Genomic DNA, 22,011 nt, shown 5'->3' on the forward strand with positions numbered 1-22,011 from the left:
TTTAATCGTGGTTGGTGATGGCTAACAAAATATTAGTGTTTAACCCAATTAACGTAAGAAATGTTGTCTTGGAAGTATTTTAGTCACTCATAATGCATTCCAGATTTGCCTTTCACAGATTTATAGATACGTTGAGAATAACTTACTGTTGACTCAATATTCTTTGTGTGTTCCGTAAATCATTTAAACTCAATTGAATTTGTCATCTTCATCTGAATTAAATTAGCCATGTGGCTTTATATTTGGCAACAAAGTACAAAAACAGCTTTTATTAAGTCTCAGGCCCAACACCCTATTAGATGTATTGTGGTATATTTTGACTAAAATGATTTCTTAACTGACAAAGATAAAATCATCACTGTTAACATTTGCAAAGAAATCCAAACCAGTGATTTTGACTGAATTAAAAATCCAAACATGGGATTTTTGTTTACACATTTATATCATAGTTTAAGAAGATTTGAAAAACAAATATCATATGTTTCTTTCGTGCAAGGTCAGCTGTAAGCAGGCTTTTGCCAGTCCTTTGGATTTAATGTCTGTTTTTACTGTGGCGTTCGCTGCTATGCAACATAACACATGTTGCCATTTTCAATTGGGTGAAAAATCAGTTAGCATTCTCTTTAGAAATTTTTTCCTTGTGAGATCAGAAGTAAATGGATGAGTGAATTCAGCTGTTGCTTTAGGTTCATCAAGATACAGCACCGAAATCATGGAATGTCAAGTTATATCTCCAGTCAGACTGGATAAAACTTCTGGCAATACATAAGCTGACTGTTTGTTAGGATACCATTGAAATCCTGTTTTGACTCTTGGAATAAATACCAGCTCTTGCACCACCAAAGTTCTGTTTATTAGGTGAAAGACATGTTTGTAAGAAATGCAATTGAAGCTTTAGAGTTGAATCTTTTTAGATTAGATCTTTGTCACAGTAGATTTCCTGATGTGCAGTTTCTTTTTTAAGACGGTGCACTCCATTTTATTGAAAAATTACCATAAAAGGCCAAGTTCCAGAGTATGGAGTAGGCAAAGATGTTGCATTTACACAGTCCCTTATGTGTAGATTGGCAGTGAGTAAATCCCAGTTTTCTCAAGTACCTCAGTTTCCTCAACAGAATCTCTCTTTATCCATTACCCAGGCATGATATTCAATCAATCCATTCCATGCATGCTCTCTCATACCATCCTGAGGGCTGAATCAATCACATCTCTCATGAAATTTCACCCCTCTGGTGCCATGCTATTCCCCAAATTTCATCTCTTTCTCTCATGTTAACATCAAGCTTTTAACTGTCTATTTGCCCTCTTCAGACAAGCAGCCCAGAGTATTATGAGATGGTGGGCATTGGGGTATTTATTCTGGCAACCATTACTTCTCACTGAACTGTGGAGCACATGGTCACTATATTTCACACCACCTGGGAACTCGCATGGCATCAAAGAGAGTTTACCAGAGATCCTTATGTGAGGACAGGCCCTCCTAAGGGCAGCAAGTGGCCATCTGAATCAAGAGTCAAAAAATATGACGCTGGAAAAGCACAGCAGGTCAGGCAGCAACTAAGGAGCAGGAGAGTTGACATTTTGGGCATAAGCCCTTCATCAGGAATGTGGAGAGGAAGGGGGCTGAGAGATAAATAAGTGGGTGGGGGTTGAGCTGGGAGGAAGGTAGGTGGGAAGGCGATAGGTGGAGCAGGTGGGAAGTAATTTTGATAGGTTGGTGGGGAGGGTGAACCGGAAAGCATGGGCCCCAGCTATGCCTCCATCTTCTGAAGTTACACTGGCACCACACCCCACCTTTTCCTCCGCTACATTGATGACTGTATCGGCGCCATCTCATGCTCCCACGAGAAGGTTGAACTTCACAAACAACTTGCACCCTGACCTTAAGCTCACATGGATCTTCTCTGACAACTCCCTCCCCTTCCTGGACCTCTGTCTCTGTCTCCTTAGACTCACTCAACATGGACATCTACTTCAAATCCACCAACTTCTACAGCGATCTTGACTACAGCTCCTAACACCCCGCCTCCTGTAAAAACGTGATCCCTTATTCCCAATTCCTCTGCTGTATCTGCTCCAGGAATTCCACTACAGGACATCACAGATAGCTTCCTACTTCAAGGAGCATAATTTCCCCTCCCATGTGATCAATGATCTCCTCCAGCACATCTCATCCACTTCCCGCCCCTCCAATTGCAACAAGGATAGAATGCCCTATCCTCATCTTCCACCGCACTAATCTCTGGATACAGTGCATTAACCTCCACCATTTCCGCCATATACAATCAGAACCCACCACAAAGATATATTTCTCTCTTCACCTCTACCTGCGTTCCGCAGAGGACATTCCCTCCGTGACTCCCTCGTTAGGTCTACATGCCTCACCAACCTCCCTCCACATCCGGCACCTTCTCTTGCTTCCACACAATGTGTAAAACCTGTACCCACACTTCCCCTCCCACCTCCGTCCAAGGCTGCAATGGATCTTTTCATATCCGGCAGACATCTTCCTACACATCCATCACCTCGTCTACTGTGTCTGTTGCTCTCGATGTGGTCTCCTCTATATCAGGGAGACAGGATGCCAACTCGCGGAGTGTTTCAGGGAACATCGCTGGGACACACGCACCAAACAACCCCTCCTGCCCTGTGGCCGACACTTCAACTCCCCCTCCCACTCCTGCAATGACATGCAAATCCTGGGCCTTCTCTACACTAAATCAAAGCAACCTGACAACTGGGAGGAAGATTACCTAATCTTCAGCCTTGGGACCTACAACCATATGGCATCAACATCGACTTCACTAGCTTCCAAATTTCCTCTCCCCCAACTCATCCTCGATCCAACCCTCCAACTCAGTGAGTACTGGTCTGACTTGTTTTGTAATCTCAGAACAGCGCTTCAGTACAATTAATATGTTAGTTTCCCAAAATTACATTTAAAAAAAATGTTTTTTTTCATTCTCTGGGATATTAATGCCTCGGGTACCACATTGTAAAACATCCCTGTCTCTTGCCTGGTGCTCTACTTTTGATGCTACTCTTTGCAGTTTTTTATTTAAATTTCAAAATATACTTTATTCATAAAAATCTTTATGTACATATGTAGTCACTTAGAGCAGTTCGACTTTGTACAGTTTTTACGTATGTGGAACAAACGGAAGGCATTTCTTAGTTTACAAGACTATATTTACAAGCTTGTGAGGCATTGGGAGTGTCCAATAACTGTATGGACTTTCATCGTACTTTGGCAGGAAGACCTTTGATGGTGGTCTTTCCCCACTGTGCCTATAAGCAGCTGTCCCAAGCTTCACCGTGTCCTGCAGCACGTAGTCCTCGACCTTGGAACGTGCCAGTATGCAACACTTGACTGAGGTTAACTCTGCATTGGAAGACCAACAAGTTTCAGGCAGACCAAGGAGTGTCTTTCACTGAATTGATGGCCCTCCAGGCACAGTCAATGTTTGTCTTGGTGGGCGTCCTGGGAAACAGACCATAGAGCACAGAGTCCTGCATCATGGAACTGTTCAGGATGAACCTCAACAATCGTCACTGCATTCTTCTCCACATTTCCTTTCCTTTCCAGAAAGAATTGTGTGATAGTCCCTACCCCAACCCTGCAGCCACTTCAAGGTCAGCATGCAGTGGCAGGGCATACATGAAGCATCTCATTGCTAATGCCCTTCTCATTACGAGTCAAGCAATGTATTGGTGCTTTTTGACAAGTTCTGGCGATGGGGCATTCTGCTAAATAACTTTGACAGTCTGACCTCTCATTTACCCCACAGGGTCTCAAGAACATTAAGTGCTGACTACTTCCTGATGGACCTGTGGTCAAAGGTGTTTTTCTTTACAAATTTCTCCATGATAGACAGGACGGAACAGTCCAACTACTTAGAGTGTTCTGTGGCGCAGATGCTAGTCCCATCCTTTGCAACACCAGGGACAGGCAGAACCTGGTCTACACAGTCACACACAAAAGTGGCCATCAGGAAGAGGGCGGCATTGAATAAATCTTCCCCTGCTTGTCTAAAGCTTTGTACATAGAGTTGCTGTGGACACAGCCCATCTTTGACTTCCAGATGAAGCTGAAGATGGCTCGGGTAACTGCAATGGCGCAGGCTTGGGAAAAAGGACAGATCTGTGCTATATTCAACAGAGACAGGGCCTCTCACCTGATTACCAGGTTTGAACCCACATTGGAGAGGAAGTGGTATTTCTATAAGCCTAGTTCGGGTCTCTCACGTCGGCAGTGTACTCCTGCTAAGTTTTTACACACTCTCTGGATCCAGTGCCTTCAGGTCTTCATGGTGAAGGGGATAAAGGATTGGTTGGCACACTTCCTGAAGCAGTTGGCCTCACTCTTGCCTTGATTTACCTTGGTTTCTGAGGCCAGTTTGAACTGATCACAGATGCTCATGATTCTGCGCACTGACAGCAAATCAGAATAGAAAACTGTGACATCATCCAAGCACAGGGAAGCTTTGACCTGCAGGCCTCACCTGCCTAGAACAGTTATCCCTTTCAGGCTCACAGCCTCCCTGATGGACTCAGCAAAAGGCTCTATACAACACTCAAACAAGGCAGGAGAGAATGCACAGCCTTTCCTGACTCCAGATCTGATTGAGAAGCTTTTTGATTCCCACCCATTGATTGAGACTGTTCTCTTTGCAGGCAACCCCACTCATCCACAGATTCTGTGTATCAAGTGCAGCCAGTCTTTGTATGTAGGGGTAGGATGGGACAGGCCGCCATGGAGATATGTAGGCCAGTTAGCCATGCATGCTCCTAAGCCCTCCAGTCAGCAGCACACTCATTGATGGGCTGCATTTTGAAATCATTGTGAAGCAAGAAGGCAACACAAAGTTTCCATGCTGCTGCATTGACGGATAATTAAAAATCATGACCTATGTGCCTCAAAATTAGAATAATTAAAATCTTTCCCACTGAGACTTGACAACTAGTGTTAGTCAAAATGTTTAATTCAATGTAAAACTGTGTATAGAAAGCAAGTGAAAGAGAGGGGAATGAAGAGAGAGAAGGAAAGAGAGAGACAGAAACAGAAAGTAGACAAAGGTTAGGAGAAAAACTATTTATTTTTAAATCTCCAGAAACAAAATAACTAGCTACAGTTTTGGCAGTGCCCATGATTAAGCTCTGGGTGCTGTCAATTTATCAAATCTGCCAGCAGTTCTACTGAGGGGCAGAAGTTCCACACCTCAGTAATTTAGCCTATCCACCACTATTATGGCTGTGGAGCAGACTTAAAATAAGCCAATTGTCTGGTGCTGATTGCCCTGCCTGGGATGTGGGATGAGGGTGCATGTGTGAAAACTGCAAAGCATTGCTTCTACTGCAAAATCTGAGCCACTGTCCATTAATTTACTATTAGGAATACTTTTAATCACATGGAATATTGCAATCTGAGAAAGTATTTTTCCACTTTGGATTGGGGGAAATTCTACATATAAAAGCTAAGGAATCATTCAGCAAAATAAAAGTAGAATCGGGAAGATGTTGGTCAGTGGTGGGTTACATTGATGTTTACAGTTTGAATCTATACTGGAACACTGTTGTAAGTAGCCAGTGATGCCCACATCCTGTGAATCGATTAAAAAAATGCTACTTGCTTGATTCTAACCTGTTTATGCTACTTTTTGTAGGTGCCATAGCCACTAAGGAGTCTGCTCCTCTTTTCTAGTTTATCATACTTCTATTTCGATTGGCCTTACATCTTGGTGCACTTCTTCAGCAATTCACAAATTCTCAGTGTGCTATAAGTGACCTAGAATTTGCTCATTTTGCCCCCTATTATCTAACAGTAATAGCTCCACTTTCCCATTTAAGCACATTATAGGACATTCTATTTATTTTCCATGTTGTGGATGAGATTGAGTGAGGTGGAAGATTGATTAACTGAGTGGTTGTACAAGTTGCAGTATGAGTGCATGAGAAAGTAGGCGTACAAAATGTGAAACAGTGAATGGCTGGGTGAGTTGAAAGTAGTTGCATAAATTGGAGATCAACTGAGTGAGTGGGCACGTAGGAAGGGTTAAGAGAGTCAGTGGGTGGGTGAAGTCGAAAGTGAGTGAGATAGAAGAGTGAATGCATGTTTGTTTTTATTGTTGCTCTTATACTTATTCTACTCCTTTTTAAATGCTGTTTGTTTCTCTACAACATGTTCCATTTCTAATAAGTGAACTAATTTTGAAGGTAAAAACAAAAATCTACCCTCCACAAATATTTACTGACATGTTGAATTTGTTGTAGCATTTCTGTCTTTAATTTGTCAGTGTTGATTTATATAATATAATATATAATACTTAGGCATTTAGGTAATACAAATTTAAGAAATTGTTACGTTCTTTATCACCGATACAAGGACCAGATATGAGTCATCTTTAGTTGAATAAAGTAAGTCGATCAGATAATAAAACAACAGTTTACACAAAATGTTTACGAAAACATACCTGGAACTCCTGCAGATGATGAAAAGTAAGTCTTTTTGACTGTTAATGCGATACTTAGCAAGCTAAATCAAACATGCAAACACGGACCAATGTCTATACTGTCATGTGTCATCATATTTTCCTCATTTAATGCAACAGTGTTCACATGTTTACATATATTTTACTATTCTCTCTTCAAAAAGTCTGCACAATGACATATATTTCCTCCCTAATGAAGAACTTTGGGTACCATTTATAATTTTCTCTTCCCATAACACAAGCCCACTCATACTAAAATTTCCGTTGATTTGATCATATAATTGCTAAATGATTATTAAATAATTTGACAGCAAAGATATAGCCACGTCTGATTTTTAGCCAAAAACCACTCACCTGACTGTTGTTTCTGCATTCAAAGTCTGATTTGCCCAAATTCTTCTCATTATGCAGTTTCACGCAGCTCTCATGCAACAAGTGGCAAACTAACCATTTGTACGCAGCCAAAGCAACTGAAAGACAATTGGAAATATATTAATGAACAATGTCCATCAGAAACAAAGCTTCCAACTTTCACGGCACCACACTAGAATTTTGTTCTGAAATCCCTCCCCTGCCATCTTGCTACATTTATTTCCACTTCAAAAGCTTCTCTTCAACAGGTCTTTGGGTGTATCATTTCAATTACCATCTATTTTTACATTGAAGATAATTCACCACTTTGTGAAAACCTTCAAAGCTAAATTCAATAGGTTCAGAAAATGGGTGAAGTGGGATTAATCCATGCATAAGCAATGCAACGTTGACAGTGTGACAACTTTGTACTGCCTATTAGATTAGATTGGAGGTAAAAAGAATGACTGCAGATGCTGGAAAACAAGTTCCGGATCAGTGGTGCTGGAAGAGCACAGCAATTCAGGCAGCATCCGACAAGCAGCAAAATCGACGTTTTGGGCAAAAGCCCTTCATCAGGAATAAAGGCAGAGAGCCTGAAGCGTGGAGAGATAAGCTAGAGGAGGGTGGGGGTGGGGAGAAAGTAGCATAGAGTACAATAGGTGAGTGGGGGAGGAGATGAAGGTGATAGGTCAGGGAGGAGAGGGTGGAGTGGATAGGTGGAAAAGGAGCTAGGCAGGTTGGACAAGTCCGGACAGGTCAAGGGGACAGTGTGGAGCTGGAAGTTTGAAACTAGGATGAGGTGGGGGAAGGAGAAATGAGGAAGCTGTTGAAGTCCACATTGATGCCCTGGGGTTGAAGTGTTCCAAGGCGGAAGATGAGGCGTTCTTCCTCCAGGCGTCTGGTGGTGAAGGAGCGGCGGTGAAGGAGGCCCAGGACCTCCATCCTCGGCAGAGTGGGAGGGGGAGTTGAAATGTTGGGCCAGAGGGCGGTGTGGTTGATTGGTGCGGGTGTCTCGGAGATGTTCCCTAAAGCGCTCTGCTAGGAGGCGCCCAGTCTCTCCAATGTAGAGGAGACCGCATCTGGAGCACTGGATACAATAAATGATATTAGTGGATGTGCAGGTAAAACTTTGATGGATGTGGAAGGCTCCTTTAGGGCCTTGGATAGAGGTGAGGGAGGAGGTGTGGGCACAGGTTTTACAGTTCCTGCGGTGGCAGGGGAACGTGCCAGGATGGGAGGGTGGGTCGTAGGGGGGCGTGGACCTGACCAGGTAGTCACGGAGGGAACGGTCTTTGCGGAAGGCGGAGAGGGGTGGGGAGGGAAATATATCCCTGGTGGTGGAGTCTTTTTGGAGGTGGCGGAAATGTCGGCGGATGATTTGGTTTATGCGGAGGTTTGTAGGGTGCAAGGTGAGCACCAGGGGCGTTCTGTCCTTGTTACAGTTGGAGGGGTGGGGTCTGAGGGCGGAGGTGCGGGATGTGGACGAGATGCATTGGAGGGCATCTTTAACCACGTGGGAAGGGAAATTGTGGTCTCTAAAGAAGGAGGCCATCTGGTGTGTTCTATGGTGGAACTGGTCCTCCTGGGAGCAGATACGGCGGAGGCGGAGGAATTGGGAATACGGGATGGCATTTTTGCAAGAGATAGGTTGGGAAGAGGTGTAATCCAGGTAGCTGTGGGAGTTGGTGGGTTTGTAAAAAATGTCAGTGTCAAGTCGGTCGTCACTAATGGAGATGGAGATGTCCAGGAAGGGGACGGAGGTGTCAGAGATGGTCCAGGTAAATTTAAGGTCAGGGTGGAATGTGTTGGTGAAGTTGATGAATTGCTCAACCTCCTCGCGGGAGCACGAGGTGGCGCCAATGCAGTCATCAATGTAGCGGAGGAAGAGGTGGGGAGTGGTGCCGGTGTAATTACGGAAGATCAACTGTTATACGTAGCCAACAAAGAGACAGGCATAGCTGGGGCCCATACGGGTGCCCATGGCTACCCTTTTGGTCTGGAGGAAGTGGGAGGATTCAAAGGAGAAATTGTTAAGGGTGCGGACCAGTTCGGCCAAACGAATGAGAGTGTCGGTGGAAGGGTACTGTTGGGGACGTCTGGAGAGGAAACAACGGAGGGCTTGGAGGCCCTGGTCATGGCGGATGGAGGTGTAGAGGGATTGGATATCCATGGTGAAGATGAGGCGTTGGGGGCCGGGGAAACGGAAGTCTTGGAGGAGATGGAGGGTGTGGGTGGTGTCTCGAACGTATGTGGGGAGTTCCTGGACTAGGGGGGATAGGACAGTGTCGAGGTAGGTAGAGATGAGTTCAGTGGGGCAGGAGCATGCTGAGACAATGGGTCGGCCAGGGTGGTCAGGCTTGTGGATCTTGGGAAGGAGGTAGAACCGGGCAGTGCGGGATTCCCAGACTATTAGGTTGGAAGCTATGGGTGGGAGATCTCCTGAGGTGATGAGGTTCTGTATGGTCTGGGAGATGATGGTTTGGTGATGAGGGGTGGGGTCATGGTCGAGTGGGCAGTAGGAAGAGGTGTCCTCAAGTTGGCGTTTGGTTTCAGCGGTGTAGAGGTCAGTGCGCCAGACTACCACTGCGCCCCCTTTATCCGCTGGCTTAATGGTGAGGTTGGGATTAGAGCAGAGGGATTGGAGGGCTGCGCATTGTGAGGGTGAGAGGTTGGAGTGGGGGAGGGGGGTCGACAGGTTGAGGCAGTTAGTGTCCCGGCAGCAGTTGGAAATGAAGAGGTCGAGGGCAGGTAATAGGCTAGCGCGGGGTGTCCAGGTGGATGCAGTGTGTTGGAGGTGGGCGAAGGGGTCCTCGGAAGGTGGGCAGGAGTCCTGATTGTGAAAGTAAGCTCGGAGGCGGAGGCGACGGAAGAAGTGTTCAATGTCACGGCGTGTATTAAATTCCTTGATGCTTGGATGGAGGGGGATGAAGGTGAGTCCTTTGCTGAGGACTGATCGTTTGTCCTCAGTGAGTGGGAGGTCTGGAGGGATGGTGAAAACTTGGCAGGGCTGGGAGCTGGGATCTGGTGTGGGTGTGGAGCTGGGAGTGGGGTCGGAGCCAGTACCTGGAGTGGGTGTGATGGTGGGGGGAATGGGGGTGGAGGCATGAGCAGGGGTAGTGTTCCCCTCGGGGTTCTGGGGGGTGGGGATAGTGACAGTGGGGTTTGTGGGGGGCGTGTCAGCAGAATGCAGGTGAGTGGCGCTGGTGGGGTCGGAAGTGGTGGCAGACACGGCAGTAGGGGTGGCGGAAGTCACTGAGCGTGTGGCATCGGCGATGATGTGAGGGGCGGAAGTGGCTGTGGGAGTGGCCATGATGGGGGCAGAAGTGACATCACCAATAAGCATGGGGGTGGTACCTGCATTAGATTAGATTCCCTACAGTGTGGAAACAGGCCCTTTGGCCCAACAAGTCCACAGTGACCCTCCGAAGAGTAACCCACCCAGACCCATTTTCCTCTGACTAATGCACCTAACACTATGGGCAATTTAGCATGGCCAATTCACCTAACTTACACATCTTTGGACTGTGGGAGGAAACCAGAGCACCCGGAGGAAACCGAAGCAGACACAGCGAAAATGTGCAAACTCCACAAAGTGAGAACGTGCAAACTCCACACAGACAGTCACCTGAGGCTGGAATCGAACCTGGGACCCTGGTGCTGTGAGGCAGCAGTGCTAGCCACTGAGCCACCATGCCGCCCCTAATTAGTTTAACTGATTTCAATTTCCAGCAGCACTAACCACACAGATGATTGGCTGATGCTTCAACAAGGAGATCAATGTGAAACGTGGTTAGCTATATTTAAAGCGAGTTCATGATGCATAAAGCTAATTTGCACAGCTTAAAGTTGAAAGGTGAGGTGCATTGTGAATAGAACAGGTACTGGCAATAGTATATGAAATAAATCTGATTGGAAAAGGCCTCTTATGAGATAATGGTAGTGTCTGTACCTCTAGACCTTGAGGCCCGGGTTCAAGTCTCACCTGTTGCAGCAGTGTGTAATATCATCTCTGAACAGGTTGATTAGAAAATTAAAATAATAAACTCTGATCAGGAAAACATTGAATAAAGCTACAAAGTTGGGACAGAGTGCACACTAAACATTTTGGCTGTAGCAGAGGTCTTGGTGGAAGAGACGGAAAGTAGGAGAGATGACTTTTATTTGGAGGAGTTAGGAGATGTTTCTGATACATAGTCATACAGCACGGAAACAAACCCTTTGGTCCAACCAGCCCATGCCAAACATAACCTCAAACTAAACTAGTCTCACCTGCCTGTTCCTGGCCCATATCCCTCCAAATCTTTCCTATTCATATATCTATCCAAATGTCGTTTTGTTCAGAAGGTGGGAGCACACATGTCTGTGGAGGTTCATTTTAGGAATGGAGCTTTGTGTGCTTTTACTTGGTGCTCCAAATGTTCAATGACCTTACTTGAGTGGTCAAGATCAATGAATGCATCTTTAAATGCCATATTCTACCTACTAATGCGAAACCTCAATCGCTGCTTAATTCACCACACCCCATCACTCACTTATTATATTGTCAACCAGGAAACATACCCGGGCAGTCATAAGCTCTACCACACCATCACATAATTAGCATGCCTGCAAGACTCATGGCCACATCTTACAACATGCACACACTGGCATCTGTTTAACCATGATAGCCACATAATAGTTGCTGATCTACTTTCTTCTGTTTTACACATCACCATGAAAACATGATACAGGACTCAAAGCATTAATTTTGTTTTTCCCTGCAAAGTAACTGCCAGACCTGCTGAGCTCTTCCAGTAGTTTCTGGCTTTACTTCCTCCTTTCATACCTCCGTCATCTCTTACATCTATGTGAGACATCTGTGGTCTTCAACTTCTAGCTTCTTGATCATCTCTAATTTTAATTGCTCTATAATTGATGATCATGCCCTCAGTGACCTGGGTCTTAATATCTGAAATTCCTTTCTATTTCTTAAGCCAGCTTTTTTGATTTAATACACTACTCTTTGAACAAGCCTTCAGTCATCTGCCCTAATACATCCATGTGGCTCAGTATTGTATTATCTTTTATGCTCCTCTGAACTGTCTTGGGATTTTTTTTGAGAGATAAGGTGCTGTAAAATACAAGTTGTTATTGATTTATACTCATATTTTAATTCCTGTTCAGTGTTCCTGATCACAGATAACACAAAGGAGTTACATAGGAGATGGTTTTCCCTTTCTTGGAAGTGGTGAGAAGGGGAAATAATTACATGGATTAGTGCTGGAGATCAATTCACCCCTTCTCACAACTTCTGCAATTAAATGCTGGGCATGAAGGTCCATGAGTAACTTCCTTCACATGCCAGCAACTGGAGATAATTAATGACCACTTGGACACCACAATTCAACATCACCTGGATCACGTGCCTATTTGGTGGATGAGGAAGATGTCCAGTTTCTCTGGGAAACACAATGACCATCTTGCATATATTGGTGGGGGCCCTCTAACTCCTCAATCTGTGACCAGTTGTAGAAACAAATGGCAGGAAAAGGGTGGCATCTGAAAGCAGAGCTCCTGTCCTTGCCTCCAGTACCCCTTTCTTTGCAATTCCCACCTTGCAAGATAAAGGAAATACCTACTTACCTTCTTGCTGCTGGATGGCCTTGAGGACTAGGCCTCGACCAGCAGACTTTGGGACTCAGAAGGTGCCAGTCTCTGATTAGCTGGCAGCTTCTGCTGGCAAAGTTCATCAGTGTCAAGGAATGTGATAAGGTAAGATACTTGAGCTGATGAGCAAGCAATTGGGTGAATTATCTCACACATGGTGATGCTATGCACACTGAGGAATAACATGGGAACATGCTACCCATATTCCCTGTTCATGCCTTGAAGTGTAATGAAAATGAAATTTTGACCCATTTTAAAGCCAACAAAGTAAAACCAGTGAATTATGGAGAATTAAAATGCTTGCTACAAATAAGCAATACAGTCCAAAAAGACATTGGAGTTGCCTCTTTCAAAGAATGTAAAACTGGAATGATTAATTCTACTATCAAAGGAATATTTTGCTGCTTTATCAGTATGAAATTAAGAAGTTCAAGAATTATATTTTTCAGATTGATGGTAATACATGCTGAACAATACAATTGATGTAGACAGGTATTGAATAGAACTGTAGTCAAATGACGTTTTAATCTTTAGACTCTATAAACCTGTGGCATTTCTATTACAGCCCTGCTCAAATTGTAGGCTGAATTGTTACAAACAATAGACATGCTTTTCTTCATTTGAAACTGCCTTCTCCTTCTATCACAAGATGCCTAATGTGAATTTGCATTTGCACTTCTATATATGGTATAGTTCCAGTCATAAAAGTGCTGCTGTGGGGAATTGAGATGACGGACATACCACAGGAAGTGATGGCTGGCCAAAAAGCAGCACTGGTACCAACACCAAGCCATGATTCAAGTCCATCTGCTCAACTTATGAAGGCAGATACCATATAAGAACTAATGTAGTGTAGAACTAATTATAATTTAGTTTCACTCATTGAACCCATAATGCTAGTGACATTGTGTACACAAGGATAGGCAACCTACTATCAATCAATTGTCATTATCAAGTCTAATGCGAGGCTCTCTGTGCCTCATTTTGGTGACCTATTTGTGTGCAGACCAATCTCAACCTATACCTTGCAACTTAATTAATTTCCTTTCGGCTTAGAGTACATACATAGAGGCCAAACATTTATTCACTTGTGACATATAGATTCACTGATTATGCCAGTCTTTATTTCTATTCATATTTGCCTTTGAATAGGTGATGATGAGCCTCCTATTTGAACCACTCCAGTCCATGTGGTGTAGGTATACCCACAATGCTATTAGGAAGACAGTACGCTTATTCATGGAATGTGGGATTGGCTGGCTAGACTTCTATTTATTACCCATCACTAATTGTTCAGAGGGTAGTTATGAGTCAACAACATTGCTGTTGGACGGAAGTTATATGCAGGCTAGACCAGGTAAAGATGACAGATTTCATTCTCAAAAGGACATTAGTGAACCAGATGTGATTTTACAATAATCAACAATGGTTTCATGGTTGATATTAGGCTAACTTTGAATTACAGAATTTTAAAATTTAATTCAAACTTCAACATCTGCCAAGGTAGAATGTGAATTGATGTCCCCAGAACATAAGTTTGGAGTTCTGGATTACTAGTGCAGTGACATCACTGCAAGACCACCTCCCCAGTGATTAAAGGAATGGGAACATGGTTCCAAGTTAGGAAGAACAAGGTTCCAAGTTGGGAAGAACAAGGTGCCAATGAAGTGGGCTGCTTTGTCAGAGACACTTTCAAGCTTCTTGAGTGTTTATGAAGCTGCATTCAATAAGGTAAGTCGGAAGTATTCCATCTCATGTCTGACTTGTGCGTTGTAAATGGTGGACAAGCTTCGAAGAATCAGGAAGTGACTTATCACAGAATTCCCAGCCTCTGACTTGCTCGTGTAACCACCCTATTAATATGGCTGCGTGGTTAAGTCTGGTTCAGTTTGCATATGTTAGTAAATATAAAAAAAACTTTCATAAAAATGGAGCTGTAATTCCCTAGATCCCTTCATTTTACAATGATATTTTTTAAGAAACCATTTTTTAAGGTGAGGGAAGAGTGACAGCCCTTGACATCAAGGCCGCATTTGACCAAGTATAGCATCAAGGAGCCCTGGAAAAACTGGAATCAACAGGTAGCAGGTGGCAAACACTCCGCTGGTTAGAGTCATGAGTTGAAAAATGTGGTGCTGGAAAAACACAGCAGGCCAGGCAGCATCCGAGGAGCAGGAGAATCGACGTTTCGGGCATAAGACCTTCTTCAGAAATGAAGCTGGTGTGCCAAGCGGGCTGAGATAAAAGGTAGAGGGGGAGTGAATTTAGGGGCGGGGCACTGGGAATACGATAGGTGGAAGGAGGTGAGGGTGAGGGTGATAGGCCGGAGAGGGGGTGGCGGCAGAGAGGTCGGGAAGAAGATTGCAGGTCAAGAGGGCGGAGCTGAATCCGAGGGTTGGGACTGAGATAAGGTGGGGGGAGCGGAAATGAGGAAGCTGGAGAAATCTACATTCATCCCGTGTGGTTGGAGAGTTCCTAGGCGGAAGATGAGGCGCTCTTCCTCCAGGCGTCATGTGGCCAGGGTCTGGCGATGGAGGAGGCCAAGGACCTGCATGTCATTGGCGGAGTGGGAGGGGGAGCTAAAGTGTACGGCCACAGGGCGGTTGAGTTGATTGGTGCGGGTGTCCCAGCAGTGTCTCCTGAAACATTCCGCAAGTAGGCAGCCTGTCTCCCCAATGTAGAGGAGACCACATCGGGTGCAGCGGATTCAGTAAATGATGTGTGTGGAGTGGCAGGTGAATTTGCGACGGATATAGAAGGATCCATTGGGGCCTTGGAGGGAGGTGAGAGGGGAGGGGTGGGCACAAGTTTTGCACTTCTTGCGGTTGCAGGGGAAGGTGCCGGGAATGAAGGTTGGGTTGGTGGGGGTGTAGACCTGACGAGGGAGTCGCGGAGGGAGTGGTCTCTCCTGAATGCTGATAGGGGTGGAAAGGGAAATATATCCCTGGTGGTGGGGTCTGTCTGGATGTGGCGGAAATGACGGAGGATGATACGATGTGTCCGGAGCTTGGTGGGGTGGAAGGTGAGGACCAGTGGGGTTCTGTCCTGGTGGCGATTGGAGGGGCGGCGTTCAAGGGTGGAGGTGCAGGAAGTGCACCTGGCACTTAGAGTCATACCTGGCACAAAGGAAGGTGGTTGTGGTTGTGGAGGGTCAGTCATCTCAGCTCCAGGACAACTTTGCAGGAGTCCCTTAGGGTAGTGTCCTAGGCCCAACAATCTTCAGCTACTTCATCAATGACTTTCCCTCTGTCATAAGGTCATAAGTGGGGATATTTGCTGATGATTGCACAGTATTCAGCACCATTTGCGACTCCTCAGATACTAAAGCAGTCCGTGCTCAAATGCAACAAGATCTGGACAATATCCAGCTTGGGCCAACAAGCGGCAAGTAACATTCACGCCACACAAATGCCAGACATCATCAATAAGAGACACTCTAACCACCGCCGCTTGACATTCAATGGTATTGCCATCACTGAATACCCCACTCTCATCATCCTTGGGTTACCACTGACCAGAAATTTAACTGGACTTACCACATAAACACAGTGGCGACAAGAGCAGGTTAGAGACCAGGGATACTACAGCGAGTAGTTCACCTCCTGAAACCCCAAAGTCTATTCACAATCTACAAGGCACAAGTCAGGAGTGTGATGGAATACTCCCCACTTGCTTGAATGGGTGCAGTTCCAACAACATTCAAGTAGCTTGACATTATCCAGGACAAAGCAACGCACATGATTGGCACCACATCTACAAATATTCAATCTCTCTATCACTGGCGCTCAGTAGCAGCAGTGTGTACTATCTACTGCAGAAATTCACCAAGATCCTTAGACAGCACCTTCCAAACCCAAGACCAGTTCCATCTAGAAAGACAAGGGCAGCAGGAACTTGTGAACACCACCACCTGCAAGTACCCCTCCAAGCCACTCACCATCCTGACTTGGAAATATACCGCCATTCCTTCACAGTCATTGTGTCAAATTCCCTCACTACCGGTATTGTGGGTCAACCCACAGCAAGTGGACTGCAGTGTTTCAAGAAAGCACCTCACCACCACCTTCTCAAGGGCAAGTAGGGATGGACTATCAATGCTGGCCATCCAGCGACGCTCAAATCCCATAAATGAATAAAAAAAAGCTACAGTCATAAAAAAGCAAAAATCAAATATCATTTTAACTATCAAAACTGTCTTGATAATCACATTAAGTGAAGTTGGCTCTGGAAATTTTAAAAGTAGTATGATTTACTGAAGGTACAAATATTGAGGGTCTACCGAAGAGGACCTAGTATGTTCATGATCTGTACAAAACAGGAAGGGCCCAGTTTCAAGTTGTGAGCTGTGTTGTTAGGTGGAGTAGCACTAAAGCATTTCAAACAGCCCCGGTTCCTGTGGTGAAATAATTATGACCTCATTTATACCTAGACTACACCAGTGCTTTAATATATTATATAACAGCAATTGCCAGGAAAGATTCCATGTATATTATTGAATACATATGCCTTAGTTTCAAACATTTTGCTGGCTGTGCTAATTCAGTTCCAATATGAATAATGATTTAGTCATTTAACAATGAACTGTGTTCAATTTGTAAAGCAAAAATGAAATCTGGTCCTTATTCTCATAGTCTAGAACAGTGAATGAATAATAATCAAGAGCCATGCTTGATAAGTAGAAAACAGAACTTTCCCTCAACAATAAAGAAAATACATGTTGCCAGCAGTTTTCAGAAAATGGGATATATAAAGGGTGAATTAACTTGCAATTCTTTACTCTTCTAATGTGGAGCCTGCAGGTGTGCAAACCCCCACAGTAATCTTGTCAAGAGCTGTAATGAATGAATATAGGTCATTGTTTCTTTTAGAGATCTCGTTGAGTACAAATAAATGGATAACATAGATCCTTTTAAAACAGTTTGAGCACAGGAATAGACTTATTGTGACATTAAAAATGATTTAGAGTTTCTGCTTTTCTGATTTACTTCATTAGAATGTAGCCAAATGTGAGATATCAGTGGTGTTTGAAAATTGTACATGGCAGAAATAAAATGATTGTATTCTCATAGTATTTGTCTCTGTGGAAATATTGCTCATAACCTGAAAAAATAATTACTTTGGCAACATGAATAAGCATAATGATTTTTGGAAGTATCTTCGCACATTCCATCACTTTAAAGGTTTTATTCTCAGCTCAGAAAAATGTATTCAATTGCCAATAATATAGAATGGCACACCTATCTCTGTCAACTCTGTGAAGTCCCCCATACTAACATCTAAAGGCCTGAGTCAAAGGTTGAAGAGCCGTCCCACAGACTAGTCAAATAATAGTCTGACAAAGTCATACTCACTAAATCATACCTTACAGACAATACTCTTGACATCACCATGCCAAAGCATGTCTTGTCTCACCAGCTGAAAAGACTCGCAACAGGTGGAAACAAAGTGATGTACAGACTGCAGAGAACTGCTTTGAGAGTTCTCAAAATTGATTCCAAATCCCACTAGGCTCATGACATCAAGTCAAACATTGGCAAGGAAACCTCCTGCTGGTTACTAACTACCACTCAGTTGATGGTACAGCACACCTCCAAGTTAATCATTTGGAAGAAATGCTGAGGGTGATAAGTGCACAAAAATGTACAGTGGTAGTGGGAATTTACTATAAAGTCCATCATCAAGAGTCATCTGGTACCACCAATTCTGATCAAGCTGGCAGAGAGCTGAAGGGTATATTTTTTAGATTGGTTTGCGGAAGCTGTTGAGGAAACCAATAAGTGGGAAAAACCTATTAGATTTTGTCCTTCCCAATCTATCTGTTATAGATGCATCTGTCCATGATAGTATTGGTTGGAGTGACCACTGCATAGACACTGAGAATACTGCTGTATTGTTTTGGTCTCAGCTAATATGTTATGGACTAGGCCAGATCACTCAAAACATTCTTAAGCAGGCAGCCCAGACCATAACTTTGCAATTAAGTGTACAGTGAAAACTACCTGGAGTAAGTTAGCTAGGTTGTCTACCAGGTTTTAAAACAGACAAAATTTTATTTACAAAATTATGGAATGAAACACAAAGAACAGAATAAAGAACACCTACAGAATTCAGTCTATCCAAACTCGACTTAATCATGCAGTTCTGAATATGCACAGCAGTCCCAAAAAACAGACCCCTTAAATATAGAGTGAAAAAAAATGAAACAAAGGCTTACAGGTCGAAGTTAGAAGGGCAAAAGGAGAGAGAATCTAGCAGCCTGTTTCCACACAACTCCACTGATGAACCCCTTTAACTAAATTTCTGAACTGAACTGCTCAGCTAGAGAGCTGACCATGCCCCCTTGACTTATACAGGTTACCTCTAAAAAACATAAAAGCTTTGGTGTAAAGTCCCATGTGTTTACGTATAAACAAAAAGGCCTTTCATCTCTGTACCAAACCCAGTCATTTTGGAGCCCAGCCTGTTTACGACCCCTCTGAAAAAAAATCAAAGACACAGTGTCCTTGAGAAAAGGAACAACTTTTACAAAAAAGGACCAGCTTTGTGACAAACTGTCAGACAAGTCAAATTACAGAAAGGAAAATCTGGTAAGATAGACCATATTTGATTATTTTTTCTTTAATCTGATGTAGCATACATTTGGTTTTAATAACAAAACAGAAGTTTATAATGGAGAACGTGAGGACTGCAGATGCTAGAGATCAGAGTCGAGAGTGTGGTGCTGGAAAAACACAGCAGTCACGCAGCAAGTTTATAATGCTAAACAATGAAAAATGAAACAAACCAAGTCATCCACAAATAACAGCTTAATATATTTCTAACATGTTTATTTTAAAACAAAATCCCATCTATTTTCCAACACTATCACTTTGCAGTTAATCAAAATCCAGAGAAACTTTCCTTCCCTATCAAATCTGTAGTCTGACAACTTCTTTTCAATTCTGGTTCTGTGAGCTGCAAAGCTTTTTTTTTTCTTTGACTCCACAACTGAGACCTTACATTTTCTGAGTTGAATGAGAAGTGTACATTTAAGCTAATGGATTAATGTTTGTCCTTCACCTATCATAAAACTCCACAATATAAACAAACATCCATTAAAACTCCAGGAGGCTTTCAGTAATCTGCTCTCTGACACATAATAGTTTAAAATGATGAGGCTGAGAATTAAATTTTTTGGCTATGTCAATTTCATCAAGTTTCATTCAGTTTCTTTCTGTGAGGCCTCATGTGTTTTCTCACACTTTAATCCCAAAGTCTCCTTATTAACTATGTACCTATGGCATTCCCCGTGTCCAATGCTGACCACTCAAATCAATTGACTAACTGTGTCACAAGTCTGAGCTGGTATTGGAGGCTGCCCTTGACTTCAAGCAGATTCAAAGGGAGAATGGTGAGAGCAAGTGAACAGCCTTGAGATGGGCCTATTCCAGAAATTGGATCCTGTGTCTGTCTGTAAAAGTCCTTGCAGCAGCAGCACTACAGTGATAGTTGCCAGTAAATTGTTTGACGTTCATGGTGCGTGTTAGATTAGGAAACTACATATTAATTAGATGACATTTGCAATTAATTAGGCCAATAATAAGCAATTATTCTGATGAATAGGCATTTCACTGCTGCCTAGCAAGAATCGCATCTCAACGTCCAGACCTCTATTGAAAAATGAAGCCTGTTTCTCCTGACATCAAGATAGGTCTCGCTCGACTTCTCACATAATTTTCCCAGATTTCTCACAACTGCCTACATCAGTCAAGCCCCTGTAAAATTCAGACCATAGTTCCAAAAGCTCAACCTAATTAATTATCAAATTTTAAAAAGTGATACTCAAACACCTTTCACCACAATGTGGCAACTACCACTGCGCTAAATGGGAAAGATTTTGAATAGTCCTAACAACTCAAAACTGAGCATCATCAGTAGTGGATTTGTATTCAACTATAATCTATAAATGTGACTCAACATATCTGCTATGATTCAAACCCCTTCCCATTCTTAACCCACATCAATCATTCAACATTTCATTGCATTCAGGACAAATCATTGCTAAACTTACAAGACAGATGATGAAATGATGGCCGTGATGTGGAGGAGTCGGTGTTGGATTGGGGTGGACAAAGTTAAAAATCAGACAACACCAGGTTATAGTTCAACAGGTTTATTTGGAAGCACTAGTTTTCAGAGCACTGATCCTCATCAGGTAGCTGATGAGGTCCTGATGAAGGAGCAACACTTTTAGAAGCAGCAGCTCGTGCTTCCAAAAAAACCTGTTGGACTATAACCCAGTATTGTGTGATTTTTAACATTGAAATGATAGGCTTTGCCTTCCACAACAGCCTTGAAAATTGCATAAGTGATGGGTCACAGTTTGGCCAGAATTCACCTCTTTTTAAGTCATTGCTGCTAACTTCAGCATCAGTGAAGTGCCCATGTTCAATTGCAAAAACCAATGGCATGTTGCAAATTGCTGTTGACTAGAATTTGAATTCTCAGCACATTCATTCTGCATGCATCGCAAATGAACGATGAAACTATTTCATATATGCAGCTGGAGTTTGCAAGCATCTGCTTTCAGTATTTGCTGCTTCAATATACTCACATCAGCTGATATGGATTCTGCACATTTGTCTATCAAACTGACACTCAACTTGAGCATGTGTATTGGCCCAACCAATTTCCAATTGCATTTGGCAGAGTACATAGCACGTGGTGGACACCGTCAGCATTGGGCTTGGCCTGGTTGCCTGGAACCCTCCGCAGAAGCTCTTTTACCTCGCACTACCTTGACACCCCATTTCCATCTCCTTGTTGAACTTTGCCTCCAACTGTCTTTTTTGCCTCTGAACCTTGACATTACATCTTAATGATGTCTCCTCTCCTCCTGGTGCTCTACTTGCCTCCTTGGAGGCCACAATGATGGTCACTGCCAATCACCCCCTCTTGCCATAGCCTACCATGCCTCTGATGCTGCTTTGCTTATTCGCTATAGAATTTGGGTTTCCCCTGACTAACTGCTGTCTCGTTTCCGATGTCACCAATGGGCTGAAATGCAATGGCAGCTGCCACATGCTAAAGGAGTTAGACTGATCTCTTGGTGTGCTGTTCATAAAGATGACCCTCTGTCAGTCTTACCTCTGCCCCATCCCACCAGACAAGCAGGACAAGCAGCTTGTTTCCCCACTCAACCCCACACATCCATGTCAGAAAGCCTGTCTGTGTGTCTACACTAAACAGCACTTCAGTATGACAATACTGACAGCCTTTGACTCTAGGTGGCCTGCCAAAGCATTATTGAGCATAGCATGGCAAAGCATGGATGAAGCGAGTATGCAAGGAGGTAGTAAGAAAGCAAGCACTAAGAGCCCAAGTGAGCAGTTTTAAGATACAGTCCAGTCCAAACCACGAGTTAGGTGCCTGACACTATGCGCAGTGTCCTTGCAGTAGCCTTTCAATGCTTGTTGCCAGTGTCAAAATCACAGCATGTCAGGCAGCATCCGAGGAGCAGGAAAGTTGATGTTTCAGGCATAAG

At 43.7% G+C, this 22,011-nt stretch overlaps 1 protein-coding gene across 2 annotated transcripts in view; it reads right to left on the reverse strand.

Moving 5' to 3' along the window:
* acox3 (acyl-CoA oxidase 3, pristanoyl) overlaps nt 1-22,011 on the reverse strand; it is a 191,033-nt gene that overhangs the window by 27,989 nt on the left and 141,033 nt on the right. For both annotated transcript variants that reach the window (XM_087977490.1, XM_087977538.1), the window contains exon 14: nt 6,843-6,958. In XM_087977490.1, coding sequence (XP_087833616.1) covers nt 6,843-6,958 — 116 coding nt within the window. The remainder of the gene's footprint in view (nt 1-6,842; nt 6,959-22,011) is intronic.

Source organism: Chiloscyllium plagiosum, unplaced genomic scaffold (genome assembly GCF_037043375.1).
Source record: "Chiloscyllium plagiosum isolate Xiang-an unplaced genomic scaffold, Cpla_swu_hap1 HiC_scaffold_1, whole genome shotgun sequence".
NCBI lineage: Eukaryota > Metazoa > Chordata > Chondrichthyes > Orectolobiformes > Hemiscylliidae > Chiloscyllium > Chiloscyllium plagiosum.